Source organism: Anomalospiza imberbis, chromosome 28 (assembly GCF_031753505.1).
Source record: "Anomalospiza imberbis isolate Cuckoo-Finch-1a 21T00152 chromosome 28, ASM3175350v1, whole genome shotgun sequence".
NCBI lineage: Eukaryota > Metazoa > Chordata > Aves > Passeriformes > Viduidae > Anomalospiza > Anomalospiza imberbis.
Window position 1 is genome coordinate 964,311 of NC_089708.1, and position 14,061 is coordinate 978,371.

The 14,061-nt window shown below is 49.3% G+C and overlaps 2 protein-coding genes across 3 annotated transcripts in view; one reads left to right on the forward strand and one right to left on the reverse strand.

Moving 5' to 3' along the window:
• Positions 1–14,061, forward strand: part of TTI2 (TELO2 interacting protein 2) — a 456,481-nt gene that overhangs the window by 191,726 nt on the left and 250,694 nt on the right. The gene's annotated exons all lie outside the window — the stretch shown is intronic.
• Positions 3,727–14,061, reverse strand: part of UNC5D (unc-5 netrin receptor D) — a 90,371-nt gene continuing 80,036 nt past the window's right edge. For both annotated transcript variants that reach the window (XM_068174585.1, XM_068174586.1), the window contains exons 12-16: positions 13,456–13,683; positions 10,808–10,957; positions 7,987–8,151; positions 6,176–6,354; positions 3,727–4,029 (exon numbers count right to left, since the gene is read on the reverse strand). In XM_068174585.1, coding sequence (XP_068030686.1) covers positions 3,828–4,029; positions 6,176–6,354; positions 7,987–8,151; positions 10,808–10,957; positions 13,456–13,683 — 924 coding nt within the window. In that variant the 3' untranslated portion in view covers positions 3,727–3,827. The remainder of the gene's footprint in view (positions 4,030–6,175; positions 6,355–7,986; positions 8,152–10,807; positions 10,958–13,455; positions 13,684–14,061) is intronic.

A 14,061-nucleotide genomic window follows, 5' to 3' on the forward strand; every position in this document is an offset into this window, starting at 1 on the left:
CAAAGCCAAGGGAGGAACCCCCAAACCTTCCCCTCCTGCCCTGCCAGGCTGGGTGCAGGGCACCCCAAACTTCACCAATTCCACCCAGATCCTGGGGCTGGGCAGGGAGGTCTGTGCCCTCCCCATCCCCTGCTGGAGCAGGAGTGTCCAGGGAGGAATTTCACCAATTCCACCCAAATTCTGGGGCTGGGCAGGGAGGTCTGTGCACTCCCCATCCCCTGCTGGAGCAGGAGTAGTGTCCAGGGAGGAATTTCACCAATTCCACCCAAATTCTGGGGCTGGGCAGGGAGGTCTGTGCACTCCCCATCCCCTGCTGGAGCAGGAGCAGTGTCCAGGGAGGAATTTCACCAAAGCTCATCCCAGGAATGACCCACCCCTGGGAAATGTAGCATGGTCAGGCTCTGGGTGAGGGATGTTCACCCTCTCCTGCTGTGCCACAGGTGGGAGAGAACTCCCTGGGGGCATCAGCCAAGGACAGGCCAGACAGGCAAAACCCTGGAGATCACCCATGGTTGTCAAGGACTTCAGATCTCATTTCCTGTTTTCCTCCCAGTTGATTACCAGCCAAGAACTAACACAGCTCTTTGCTGCAATCTGTGTTTTACAGGCAGAAACAGCCTGAAAAATGAAGATTTAGGTGGTGACCAGAAGCCCAGCGCCATCCCTCCCTTGTTAAACACATCATGGACCTGAGCTGAGCCTCCCTATTGTGGAAAATTGGAATTGATCAGTTATTGAATGCTTTAAAACTCACACAGCACTCCCTTGCAGGTGGAAAAGAAGAATGGAGTTGCAGTGTGATGTGAATATCCTGGACCCTGCAAGATCCCTTTTCAGTGATTTGTGCTGAATAAGATTCTCTGGAAGCCAGCAGAGCCCAGGCCAGAGAGGGGGAGAGCAGCTGTGGCCAGAGATAAAAACAATGACAAAAGCAGTTCACTGGATTGTAAGAGAATTGTGTTGATATCTCTTCATCTATTACAAAAATCCCAATAAAATTTCTGTGGGAGTGCAGGGCGGTACGAGATGGAAATGAGTTTTATGGTGCTGGCGGAGCTGGGAGTCATTTTTAAAATGCAGCCATTAGTCTGCAATGAGTCATGGCACAGAAATACCTGGGCAAAGTGCTCATGAAGATGAAAATCTATTAAAGCAGATTCTTTGGTGATGTAAAATCAGAATGGCTCTTTCCCCTGCATAGAGCCAGGGCAGCCACATGGAATCTACAGGGGGGAAATTCACATTTCTCTTTCTTTTGCTTTCTAGTTCAGGAAAATTCTTTTTCAATTATCATAATTTATACAACAGAAGAAAGGAATGAATTTTTAATTTCTGGCCTCTAATCCTTTTCCAGGTGCTCCTCCGCATCTGTGTTTTGGGTCAAATCATCTGAATACGTGCACAGATTTCCAAAAGGTCTTTTTCGGAGAAAGGGAGAAAGGAAATAAATATTTGGGGCATTTCTGGTTCATTTGAAGAACACAAGAGCATCAAAGCAGTCAGGAATAGGAAGGAAAACTCGAGAGTTGTTCATTCAGGTTCCCAAAGAGTGAGATCAGCAGCAAAGCAACCTGCTTTAGCCAAAGGGAAGAAAAACCAGGGACCAAAACCTAAAGGGCAACATCCAACTGAGCCCTGCCCCGGGCACGGGGGAAGAGCTTCCCTCTGGAATCGTCCACTTCGGACATTTATTCCCTTCCAGGACACGGCCTCCGTGGGATTGTGGGTGGATCTGGGATTCTGGGGCAGGGCTGGGGTCCCCCTGAGCGGGGTGTCCTGCCCTGGCAGGGTCTGCAGAGCTGCCAGGGCTGCAGAGAGCCCGGCCGTTCCCCGAGGAAAGGCAGCAGGGGCTGAGCTCCTGCGGCTCCCCTGGGGTGTCGGGGCAGCTCCCGTGGGCTGGGACAGCAGAGAAGGAGGGTGCAGCTCCCAGGAATGTCCTGCAGCACCAGGAATGCCCCGCAGCACGGGGGGACACCAGGCCAGCCTGCTCCGGGGGCAGAGCGGCTCTGGGGCGCTGAGAACAAGCTCCCCGCTGCAGGCAGAGCGGGCTGGTTTCCCCGACAACGGCAGCTCGCTGCGCTCCTTCCCTGGGCGCCTCTCCTTGTTTTGTTTTTTCTGATGCCTGACATTTTGTCCAGCGAAGAACAGGTTTCTGAGGAGGAGGACTGGCAGTCACTGGAGACAGAACTGGAGGAGCGTGTGCTGCTGAAAGCAGTGACAGCTTGCAGCCGGTATTTCTGTCTGCCCCTAAACCTGCGCCAGGAGCCTCCTGCCGGGCTGCAGGAGATGCTGAGCTGCAGGGAAGGTTTGCGCAGCTCTCAGGATTCCCAAGTCTCAGCCTATTCCTGAGCTGGGCAGGCAGCGACATTCATGATTTCAGAGCAGCAGGAGCAAGGACAGAGCTGGTGTTGCTGCTGCTGTTGTTGATCTCGTTGTTGTTGTTGTTGTTGTTGTTCAGATTTTCACACTGCAGTCCTGAGTGAAGGAGTAGTTCCAGACTGGACCTGCCCTGGGGGCTGTCGTGCTGCTCTCAGCCAAACACGAGGCTAAAACAGCCCCCAAGTCCTTAGTTTGGGTTTCCTGCATTTCCACAAAGCTCCCAAAGCCTCATTTCTGTTCCTGTTTCTCCTGACTGTGCCCTGGCAGCCCCACGGGCTGAGGAGCACCTCGGCTATGATGAAGGATGTGAGTGAAAGGAATGGTCAAAATAATGGTGACATTTGGCTCAGTACCAGCTCCACCAGGCCCTCGCTCACAGTGACAGCTCTTTTTGGTTTGGTTGAAGTCACAAATCATGTTTGTACGGAATGGGTAAAAAACAAGGCAAATTCTCCACTTAGATTCTGATTTTGGGGGTAAATGCAATTTGTAGCTAAACCAAGGTAACACAGCCAGCTCTGCACCCTGTGAAATTCCCAAATTGTGCAACGAAATCAAGGCCAGTGCTGGCAGTGCCGTGTGGGGTTTGTGGTCTCAGTCTGAAACCAAACCAAACCAAAATGAAGCTGTGCTGATTGCCTTCACCTTCAGCTCAGCCACAGAGCATGAAGTAATAAAAATAAATGTTTCAACGTGCTAAAATAGGGCTGGAAATTTCCCGTGTGTTATTTGGTTATTTAAATCCACCCCCAAAGACAGTTTTTGACTAAGAAAGTTTGCAGACGTAGAAAATTAGAAAATTCCTCTGGCGTGTGCACACCCCCAGTCTCAGAGAGAAGGGGTTTGTTCTGGAATTTTGGTAGCAGAGCAGGCAGCAAAGCTCTGCAGCAAATGTACATTCATCAGGGGGCTGAATTTTTAAAACAAATTATTTGGAATTCACATGATATGAAATAATGATGAGATCTTCTAATTCCTCAAACATCTGAACAGGATAAGGCCAAGTTTTCAGTTTTCCTGTAGCAGACATAAAGTGTCAACGTGATGGAATTTTAAACCACTCTCAAAGCGAGAAACCTTTTAACCAGGACCAACCTCCAGTGGCTCAAAATATCCAACATTATTTGTTGATTTTCACTAGGCAGTACACGAACATGACTGTTCCTAAATACAAATAACATTTACCTCTTATGGCTCTGTGTCTCTCTCCCTCCTGCCCCGGGACTGACACAAGTGCAGGTTTGTTTGGGGCACCAAAAGATGGATTTTAAGTGGAGGAGGACAGGGAGAAGCTCGTTTTCCTCATCACCAGAGGGTTTTTTAGCAGGGCTGTTTCTGCTCCTCCCGCTGCCACTGATGTGGGGTGGGTTCCATCCCCACAAATCCTCCTGTCCCCCCGGCCCGGGCTCAGGGCTGGGCTGGCCGCGCGTCCCGGTTGGGCAGAGGGACTAAAGCCCCTTCCTGCTGCAGGGGAACTCGGGCTCCTCCAGCTCGGGCTCGGCCACCTCTGAGAGCTTGGAGTGTGTCCTGCCAATCTCCTCCAGGGCACAGGCCAGCGAGTCCAGGTCCCCGTCGTGCTGGTGCCGCGCCTCCCACAGGTCCAGGATGACGGCGGAGGGGCTGCTCTGGGTGGCGAAGAAGGAGAGATTCCTGTAGGGAAAGGAGGGATAAGGGTGAGGAAGGAGGAGAGATTCCTGTAGGGAAAGGAGGGAAAAGGGTGAAGAAGGAGGAGAGATTCCTGCAAGGGAAGGAGGGATAAGGGCGAGGAAGGAGGAGAGATTCCTGCAGGGAAAGGAGGGAAAGGGGTGAGGAAGAAGGAGAGATTCCTGCAGGGAAAGGAGGAAAAAGGGGTGAGGAAGAAGGAGAGATTCCTGTAGGGAAAGGAGGGATAAGGGTGAGGAAGGAGGAGAGATTCCTGCAGGGAAAGGAGGGAAAATGGGATGAGGAAGGAGGAGAGAAAAGGGGTGAGGAAGGAGGAGAGATTCCTGCAGGGAAAGGAGGGAAAATGGGATGAGGAAGGAGGAGAGGTTCCTGCAGGGAAAGGAGAGAAAATGGGATGAGGAAGAAGGAGAGAAAAGAGGTGAGGAAGGAGGAGAGATTCCTGCAGGGAAAGGAGGAAAAAGGGGATGAGGAGCAGCCTGGGCTGCAGCTGTGTCCTGTGCCCAGCACGATCCACGTGTCTGGAAAATAAAACCCCTCCAGAAGAGCTGGGGGCATGAGCTGAGGAGCCCCCAGGGGTGGTGGTTCTTCACGTGGCACCTGCCCAGCCTGGCACAGGGACAGTGACCACCAGCCCAGGGTGTCCCCAGGCCCAGCAGTGACCACCAGCCCTGGGATGGGCAAACAAATCCCTTCTGGGAAGCATCACCAGGAAACACAGCAAGGGTTTGACAGGGAGAGGAATCTCCAGCAGTTGATGCTTGTGGCCATGCAAAGACACAACACCTTTTATCTGTGCCTCTCTGTTTTGTTAGTGTGCCATTTTTAGGACTCTGCAGGGGTGATTTGTACAGAATTTGGTAAAGCAGAATGTTTATCCAAAACTCTTTTTCCTTTGGCTCAGATGTGGTTTATTGAGGCTCCCACACAAAGCAGGAAGCCAATGAAAAGTTACTTTGCTTGATTTAAGTATTCCTCTGCTCTCCTGGGAATGCATTTATAGAGTTTGTGACAATCAGAAAATATTTTTGTGAGGAAGCTGCCTCCGCCAATTTAATTTAGCCAAGCAGAAAAAGCAGAGTAAGAAGTAAATTGGTTTTTACAGCATCTTTCAGTTTTAATAATCATAATATTATTACTCCTAACAGTAGAGCATGACTGTTTCTTTTAAAGATGTCTTTCCCTTAAACAAAAAAAAAAAAAAATCTGCAGGATTCATTTTGGAATAGGAAATGCACCCATGAGAGCCAAGGGGATTTGTCTGGTGGAATGTGCAGCCTCCTAAGGGCTTTGAACAACTGTTCAACGATGGACAAAATCCTTCTGCAGCCTTGGACTCCTGAGGGTGGACAGAAGGATGTCCAGCCTAGCACGAGGAGCTGAAACAAGGAGTGAGCCCCACTCAGCTCCTAATTCCCACCCACACCCCTGACACCAGCAGCAAACATGCCGGAGTCCAGGACATCCCTCTGGCTGCTCTGGATGTCTCAAGACCCTGGCAGGGGCTCAGGGACCTTGGCACAAAGTCAAAAACACCTGTGGCTTCCATTTTAGCCCATGGGAGAGGCTGCCAACTCTATATGAGGAATTACAAGCCAAAAGGGTTTGAGCAGTGTAATAGGTGAACTGACACAGGGTGGAAAAGTGGAATTTTGGGTTTTTTAGAATGTAATTCAGGGGTACGAGATAGAGGAATGTGGGCGTGCCCTAGCCTTTTCTTCCTTCTTTTTGTCCTCCATGTCTTGGTGTGAGGGTGACACTTTTCTGTTGGTTTAGGATGGGGACACACTGTCCAACATAGATTTTATGTATTGGTACGGGAACTGTGAACATGGTACATGTAATTTTGAGTATATAATGTGGGAGACGCCCGGGGCTCGGGGCAAATTGCCATGGCTTCTGTACTAGCTGGACCTTGGCAGGTCAGAGAGAAAATATTATACATAGGGAAAAATAAACAACCTTGAAAACTCGACTTCATGCATTCCAGACCTCTTCTTTGGCCGCTGGGCTAGGGGAAAAAGGACTTTCACACTGTTGGGGTCTCACCAGCTGACCTCGACACAAACCAAAAACCCCTGAACGGCCAAATATCCCTGTTCCAGGTGCCAAACCCCTGCCAGGGCGCTGCCATCACCTGCTGATGCTGTTCTTCTGGGCCAGCATCTGCCAGTCCTTGCCCTTGGCGCTGGGCGCGTCGAAGGTGGCGCAGATGCGCTGCCGGATGGAGCGCGGGATCTTGAAGGCCTTGGGGCCCAGCTGGGCGGGGAAGGCGCTGTCCTCGTGGCCAAAGAAGGTGATGTTTTCTCTCTCAGTCTGCAGGGAACAGCAAAGCAAAGCAGGGAAAGAAGAATCAAACCTCCTCAGATTGCTCCTGTCGCTTGAACTGACAACAGAAAATGGCTGAGCTAAGAGGCGCTTTTGTGGATTGTGAAAGAACACCTAGAAGGTGTTCCTTCAACATCACAAGGACTTCTGCATAAAAACCTTTAAAATGGTGGTTTTTCCTTTCAAGAGTTTTCTTTTTTGGTTATTTTTGTGTTACAGAGCAGTGCTGGGTTTCTAAACCTTTAATTGCTTAAACCCAGAACATGGACACACAGATTTGTGTTTATTTCTCTCTCTTTGGGTTTTTTTAAACACATGAATTCCTTAAGCACCTCAGCTCCCCCAGCCTCGCTGGAATCCAGGTCCTTTGCGGATCTGTCCCCTCTTTTCCCGTGGAATCACACCAGCCTTGCATAACAGAGTCAAATTTCAGTGCATTACTCATCCGAGAGTGACATAGCATCAATATTAAGCAGAAGCGATGGTGCAGCCTCCATCCACCATTTGTGACAGGTCCCCAGGGCCAGCCAGGCTCAGCACCGGGGGCTGCAGCTCTGCCCTGGGCTCTGCTCGAGATGCAGAGCAGGAGAAGCTCCTGCCCTGCACGTGTGAGATAAGCACAGCGACCGGGGCGCTGCGGGGATTGTCATGCACGGAGTGGCTCCAGGGGGGAGTTGTCACTCACAGATTTATTTTGCAGTCAAATTATCCTCCCTCTTCAATCACTGCTGGAGATAGGCATGAGAAAGCCTTCCACAGCAGCAAATCTGCTTGAAGCAGAACGGGAACATGCTCTGGGGACTTGTGTACAGACAGGGCCCTTAAAAACACAGCAGAGAGGGAGAACAAGGCAGCAGCAACACAGGCTGGAGGCACAGAGAGTGACAGAGGGGTTTTATGAAATAACAGTACAGGAGCAGGAAACACTTGGCCAGTCCTAAGGAGTGTTTACACAGGATGATGCTCGTGCTGCTCTTGTCCAGCTGCTGCACTTCCTGCTCAGAGCATTTAGGGGTGCAGACCTCTAATCCAGAAGTATTAATCTGGATTAATCAACAAAGATGCTCAATAATCTTTAAAAATGCAGCTGCTGAAGTTCTCATGGCTGTGGGACACATCAGCAGCTTGCTCAGCTGTAGGTCTGATTTATTTTAGCCATGAGCAGCGCCCCATGAGACACAGTTTGTACCCCTGTCCCCAAGCCTCAGTGCTCTGCAAGCCTTCTTGCTAGGAAACTGCAGCCACCAACCCCAACAATAAATTATTAAATTATCGATAAATTATTGTTAGCGCTACAGTGTCTCTGTGCTTTGATTTCTGCTGGAAATGGGATCTGCAAGGCTTTAGAGACTGCTTCCAGCTTTGAGCAAAAACTACAGGGGGAAGGGACAAAAGCGGGGAGGAAACCAGTGCGCAGAGAGGGGGTGCCCCATCCCGGGAAGGGCTCAAGAGGTGGGGTGGTGGAAGGTGGCCCTGCCCATGGCAGGGGTGGGACTGGATGGGCTTTAAGGTCCTGTCAACCCAGCCCAACTCAACTCAACCCAACCCAACCCATCCCACCCCAGGAATCTGTTCCATGACCATCCCACCCTACAGACCGGGGGGTGCTGGTGGCTGTACCTCGAGGACGGAGGTCTGGACGTGCAGCAGCTGCTCGTGGCCCTGCAGCTGCCTGACGCACACGGTGCAGCACAGCTGGGTGGTGGCGGGGCTGAAGCGCTCCAGGGAGAAGGCGCCGAGCAGGGGCCGGGGGCTGCCGCGCCACACGCGGGAGAATGGCACCTCCTGTGGGACAGGGACACGTCAGGGACAGGGGACACGGCCACGGGGGACACACGCAATCCCGCTCTGCTGGGGCAAGCTCGGTAATGTCCCCTCCAGCTCCGGGCAAAGCCAAAAAATGAGGATTGCTTTGATGGACGCTGAGGTGTGGCAGTGACCGAGAGCTCAGGGGAACAAGTAATGGGAAACTCTTAAAAAAGATGTTTAAAGACACTTAAAAAAGGTGCATTTCACTTCTTCCCCCTTGCCAGGATCAGAATTCCTCTCTGCATCTCCTTGGAATCATCGTGTAACCAGAATCCAAGGAAAGGAACTTCCCACCAAGAACTGCCCTGGCCCTGCCACCCTTCCCTTTCCATCCCAAAGGAACTTCCCACCAAGAACTGCCCTGGCCCTGCCACCCTTCCCTTTCCATCCCAAAGGAACTTCCCACCAAGAACTGCCCTGGCCCTGCCACCCTTCCCTTTCCATCCCAAAGGAACTTCCCACCAAGAACTGCCCTGGCCCTGCCACCCTTCCCTTCTCCTGCACCCCAGCTCCTTGCCTGTCCCCAGCCCCAGGCTGGATCCCGAGCTGGGAGCAGCATCAGTAGTAATGCTCATGGTGGTAAAGGAAACATTAGCAAAATGTTAGAAGTGGAGCAAATGTAATTAGATTTTTTTCAGGGTGATCATCTCTGCTTTCACTCCGAGTGGAAGAACCACTCAGCTGAAAGGAGTTGTGTGAAACAAAGCAGAGCAGCAAGGAGTACTGGAACAATGAGTGCTTGGAGTATTCCAGAGATGCTTTCAGCTGCACTCCGTGTTTATAATTAAGCTCCTTGCAGACAGAGGGGCTGTAAATCATCTCATGGCGCCAGGCAGAGCTGGATCCTCCAGGAGATGCAGGGTGGGAGGCAAATTTGAGCACCCAGAGGCGCCTGCCCAGCCCCTGCCGTGCCCATCCCTGCTTTGCCTGCACCACCCACGGCTTGCGGGGATCCCCGGCGGGAAGGGAGCCAAGCCCTGGGCAGCTGCTCCTGCCAGGCCAGGACAAACACAGGCTCTGAGCAGGGTCTGCAGGAATCCTGGTGCCACCTGCCATCAGCTGCCTTCCAGCAGCTTCTCAGCGTGATTGATTCATCTGCTCGGCCTCAGAGCAGGATTGCTGCTTGTCTGAGACATCATTTCCATAAATCCTCCCTCCCCCACTGCCCAGGGAGCTCTGGTGGTGGACCAGAGACATTCCTGGAACAGGCTGTGTTCAGTTGTTCCTGCCAGGCAGCACAAGCAGCTGCTCTCACAGGGTGGGACGTAGGAGAGGAACCCAGGGAACACTGGAAGAAACTCCACGTGCAAAAATAGATTCTTTTCTCTATAAAGAGGCTGGAACCAAACCAGAGCTGTCACCAGACTTTCCACTGCGAGGGAAGCACAGAGCCAGGGGAGGTTCTGCAGCTCCTCTGAGGAACAGTGACTGTGTTTCTGAGCTGCCCCAGCCAGCCCAGTTACAGCAGGTATAAAATGTATATTTTCCTTTGGTCAGGGCAGCCCTGGGTCAGCCCATTCTGGCGGCAGAGGTTTGGCACAGGCTTTTTTCCAGTCCTGAGCCCCTGCTCTGATCAGGCTCTAAGTGGCACTTGGAGGTGGAATTCCAGTCTGTCACATTTATTCTTCCTGTTTGAAGAAGGGATTAGGAGACAATAAATTAATCAAAGTACGGAGCTCTCTAATCTGCTGAGGGCAGAAGTGAATTTGTTGCATTGAGGGGAAACTCCTCTGATTTGATTTTCTTTTGGGCACACACTGGCAGGTCTCTGCTGGAGAACGGGGACATCCTAACCCTGCTTGGTCTGGCCTTTAAAATACAGGTGAGTGAGAAGAACAAACAAAACACTGAAAAGTTCTTCTCCCTAAGGAGCTGAAAAGGATTCATTTATTTAATTTCTTAAGTTGTAGCCCAAATTATGCCCACGTTGTTAACGAGGAGAGGCTTGCTCTGGCTCTGGGTCTGTGTTTGTAACTCTCAGAGCCCATTACCCTCATGTTTTGGGGAACGTGGCAACACATTTAAAACAGGGTTTTTGCCAAAATCCTGGAGGATGCATAACTGTGTCTCTGCTTCTGCGAGAAGGGAAATTGTACATTCTAATTGAGTGCTGTATTTTAAAACCAGCCCACTCCATGTGCCAGCACATTCCTTAGGATTTCCAGTCATCAAAATCCTTGGAAATTCTTCTTTTGTTTTGATTTTTCCTTTTCGGTTTTCAACAGCCTCTTTAATTAATGGAGAAGAGAAAAACCAATTTGCTGCTCTTCAGTTCTAATGCTTGCTCTCTGCGTGCTGTGATTTGAACTCATGGTTACATTTAAATGTCATTTTTAGCCATATTTCCATAGTTATATCAAAACTGGAATGACAGATATTAGAAACATCTTGAGGAGTGGTTAAGTTTGAGCAGGAATATTTGCCTTCTGTTGGAGGAGGGAAAGCACAAGCATTTCTGTAAAATGACAAATTTACAGCTTTCTGGTGTAAACGAAATCTGTGTTTGTCAGAATCAAAAGGCAACATGTTTTTGTTAAGTGCTCGGGAGGTTTAAAGCTTTTTAAACAAAAGAAGCCATGGTTCATTTGGGTTCTCCCCCAGGGCAGAGGGAAGCAGGTGAAATGCCAGGTACCTGACAGGCAGTGAAGGGTTTGATTCTCCACAGGAAGGGAGGGACGTCCAGCACTGAGATCTGCAGGCTGCAGGTGTTGCCTTTAAAATGCAAAAGTTTGGGTTCCTCCAGCAATTGCCCCCCTTGGAGTCTTTCATCTGAAACCACTTCCTGCAAGGGAGGAGGAGAGAATATTTTCAGTATTAGGAACAAACCCCAAGCCCAGTGAAGATCCCTCTCCGTGGGGGTCCCAGGTGCCCCCACAGTGTCGAATGCACAGTGGAGTTTCTCTCGTGGGCAGCTGATGGTATTTATATCTATGAATATTTGATATTGCTATTTCCCAGAAGGCTGGGTTTGGGCACTGCCAGCCCCATTTCTGGGCAGATAATGCTGGTTGGACAATGCATTTTTGGCTGTCTCCCCTCTCCAACACACCCAGTGCAGCCCAGCACAGCTGGACTCCAGAGCAGCTTTGCTGGGGAACTTCTCTCAAGGCTTTCCAGAGCCCTCAAACGCTTCAGGTAAAATCTTTCACTTCCATTTCCCACCTCTGGGGCACTTCCAGAATCACTGGACAAGACCCTGAGCAGTGTGAAGGGCAGACTTTGGGCAGGGGTTTGCACTACAGCCCTCCAGAGCTCTGTTCCAAGAGAAATTTTTATGTAATTCTGTGAATTTAAAACATAATGGCAAAAAAAAAAAAAAAAATCACCCCTGCCGGTGCTTAAGCAATGTTTATTCCTGTGCTGCTGCAGTAAAAACACCAGTGAGGGAGGAAAGGTTGCAGAAGTCTTTAAAAATCAGCAGGCAAGCAGTGCTTCCAAATTACCTTTCTCAATCGACATAAATTATATCAAATGTGTGTCCATCGAAGGGGTTTAGTGCTTGTCAGGACCAAAGTCGTTGTTAGAGGAGCTCCTGGAATCACTGTGACCTTCTGAAAATGCAATACTCGAGCTCTCTGAAACTGCACTAATGGATTTCTATTATAAACCTATTTTTCCAGGCATTTAGGTTGGTTTAACCCCTGGTGGTTGGGTTCACCCGAAGGAAGAAACTGGGAGACTTCAGTTTTTGGTTGCCAGCCACAGAGGGAGCAGATTATTTCTTAACCATCCTCAAAATTCCTGGAGTATCTTGGGTGTTCAGTGATGGACGTGGGACTCCTCCCACAGCAGCAGCATTTGGGCAAAACACCAGAAGGACCTGGCTCTCTTCAATTGTGAGAGCCAGGAGTTTCCCAGCACACTCAGAACTTCACAAAGGCCCAACTCCGCTGCTGGAGGAGCAAGGAGAGTTTTCAGCCAGGGAAAAAGTCAAAAACAAGAGAATTTTGTCTCTTTCATGAACTTGCACCATGGAGGATTAACTGTCAAACACCACTTGGCAACCCCAAGTCCAATATTTTATCCAAAAACCTCTGTAATTCCCCATATTTTATAAAAAACCCTCTGTAATTCCTCATATTTTATCCAAAAATCCTCTGTAATTCCCCATCTTTTATCCAAAAACCTCTGTAATTCCTCATATTTTATCCAAAAACCTCTGTATTTCCCCCACTAGTATTTCCTTGCTTTTAGGGCTGCATCACTCCATAAATGCACGGTTGTCTCACTATCTCCACACACCCTGCTCTCACTCCTGGGAAGGCAGAGAACTGGTAATTATTCTTCTGATCATTTCCTCCAGACTCATCAGGAAGACACCGGTACCCACTAATTGCCTAAGTGTTATAAAGAGGATAATTACAGAGCCATTGTGAGCCTCTAACAATGCTTTTGGTGCCTTGGCTTTTATTAGAGGAGCAGAGGCAGCAGCGTGTGCTCCAGTCAGAGCTGTGTTTCCATTCCTGTGCCACGGCAAGGGGAAGGAAAAATTCATCTCACAACTGTTTGCATTTCAGTTCCCCAAAGAACAGCATTTTGTTAAAGCCCCTGAGTTTACCAAAAGCCAGAGAATGTCATTGTGGTGTCCTGGAACACGGTGCAGGAAAATCATTCTCATCCCAACTGCCACCTGGGGATTGGGCTCTTTTTTTTTGACTAAGAGGAAATGCAGGATAATTGAATTTTTGTAAACCATTGTCACCCTGTTCTTTTGAGAGTTTTAAAGTTCTTCTTAAAGTTCCTATGCCTTCTGATATTTACATATTTCAACTGAGTTTTCTCATGCATTGTTCATGTAAATAATGATTGTTTTGCATTCTTCTTTGTAGGTAGAGAGAATTGATGGACTGTTGGTTTGGCCAGTGTGGTTGGAGAGGTGGCAGTTTCACCCTCCAATCCGCTGTAATTTTTAGTATTGTATATATAGTAGAACCAGAAAATAAGTTTGCTTTTCTAGGCTCTTTTTCTTTCCTTTTACATCTAGCCTGCCTCTGTGAGTTATTCGTGTCGCAGTGTAACAAACCAGGGCTGGGTGAGTTTGGGTAGTCGAGAATGTGGCAAAAAATGAGAGAGCAAACAAGAGAGTTTGGCTGCCCTAAAGCCCTCAGTGTAAATCCACAACTGCAGGGAATTGAAGGGATTTATTCTAACGGTGCAGCAGTGCTTCAAAAATCCAGTATTCTCACTGGGTTAAGGCTGGGGATGCCCAGGGAGTAAAAGGATGCCAGCACTTAACAGGAAAATAAAGAAAGCCCAGAGGTGCAAAGCGAAGCCATTTACCTGGAATGCACAAGGGGTGTTATCCACACAATAAACCCTCAGATTGTAATCCAGAGAGTTGCAAGACAGGCAGCCAAAAACGGCGACTTTCAGCTGTCGAACGGCGCAGTCTGAGATGGGTTCCCCAATTAGGGCATAAGTTCCAAAGCTGTTTAAGAGAATGTGACAGGCATAAGGATCCAACAGGCAGTAGCAAGAAGTAGTTTCCTCTTCCACAGACATCACTTCCTGCAAAATGAAATTCAGGTTTAAAAAGAATAAAGTGAAGTCCAATCAATAGGCCTCGACAATAGGAGTCATGGCATTAATTCTTTATTTTTATTCAACTGGAATGCAGAGTGTTGCTGGGAGCCAGGCTGCACTCTCGGGGAAGGGGAGAAGGGGGACTGCTTCCCTGAGTAAATATTCCCAATTTAGTCCTGAGTCAGCAGCAGGATTTATGGCCATGCCCTGTGCAGAGCTCGCTGTGTACATACAATAATAATGATGATGCCTAAGCAATTTTAGCAGCTTTTTTCAAGTGCTCTTGACTTTCTGGCTAATTTTTCCCCCCAGTGTCAAGTTAAAAAATTACCTTGAAGGTTAAAGTCAATAAGCAAACCTTGA